Genomic DNA, 676 nt, shown 5'->3' with positions numbered 1-676 from the left:
GAAACTGGGCCTACCATGAGTTGAATAATGTAAGGAGGGTCAAGGTACGCCTTCATGACCTTCCAGTTGAAGGTGGCACGACTCCTGTGCTGATCCAGAGGGCCAGAAGGTAAGTCTGGGATGACCTCATCTATGTTGGTGGGCTTCTTCCCTGACTGGTAACTTGCTGTGGCCTCCATCCTCATGTATGTTATGCTGTGTAGTAAGATACAGTTCTGTTTTCTTTTTTGTATGGCAAAAAAACAATGTAAGGCAAAATTCCTAACTCATCATGATAACAAACACTCTTAAACACAATCATTTTCACAAGGCTAAATCATCATGCTTGGTAAAGACAACCTGCATGAGCAACCCTGGGACAGAATTTGGAATTTGAAGATAGTTTTGTAATACACATGATACAAATACTGCAATGCAATTAAAACCAAAATACCAAGTGGCATTAAAAGTCCCAGCATTGCAGATTCAACCTAATCACACTGGGAGTCCCATTGCAATACCAAATATCATGATGTGTGTCAGGATGTATGTGGTGTAAGCTGGTCGAGGGAAAATCTGAAGAATGGGAAACAAAATTACCTCTTTGCTGTGGCATAAACAATTTCATAGGTAATGGGGCTTTAGTCTACTTTAGTCTCCTCAGTGATTAAAAACTAGGTCCAAACAAATGCATATA

The 676-nt window shown here is 40.4% G+C and overlaps 1 protein-coding gene across 1 annotated transcript in view; it reads right to left on the bottom strand.

Annotated features, from left to right (window-relative positions):
- LOC119586421 (peroxisomal acyl-coenzyme A oxidase 3-like) overlaps window positions 1–676 on the bottom strand; it is a gene marked incomplete at its 3' end in the record, with an annotated part of 6,630 nt that overhangs the window by 5,397 nt on the left and 557 nt on the right. Inside the window, 1 exon segment of the mRNA XM_037935143.1 lies at window positions 15–195. Within this exon segment, the coding sequence (XP_037791071.1) occupies window positions 15–185 (171 nt within the window).

The sequence above is a fragment of the Penaeus monodon genome, chromosome 21 (genome assembly GCF_015228065.2).
Source record: "Penaeus monodon isolate SGIC_2016 chromosome 21, NSTDA_Pmon_1, whole genome shotgun sequence".
Taxonomy (NCBI): domain Eukaryota; kingdom Metazoa; phylum Arthropoda; class Malacostraca; order Decapoda; family Penaeidae; genus Penaeus; species Penaeus monodon.
The sequence above is the reverse complement of the archived record's forward strand: the minus strand, read 5'-3'. Positions and strand labels throughout refer to the sequence as shown.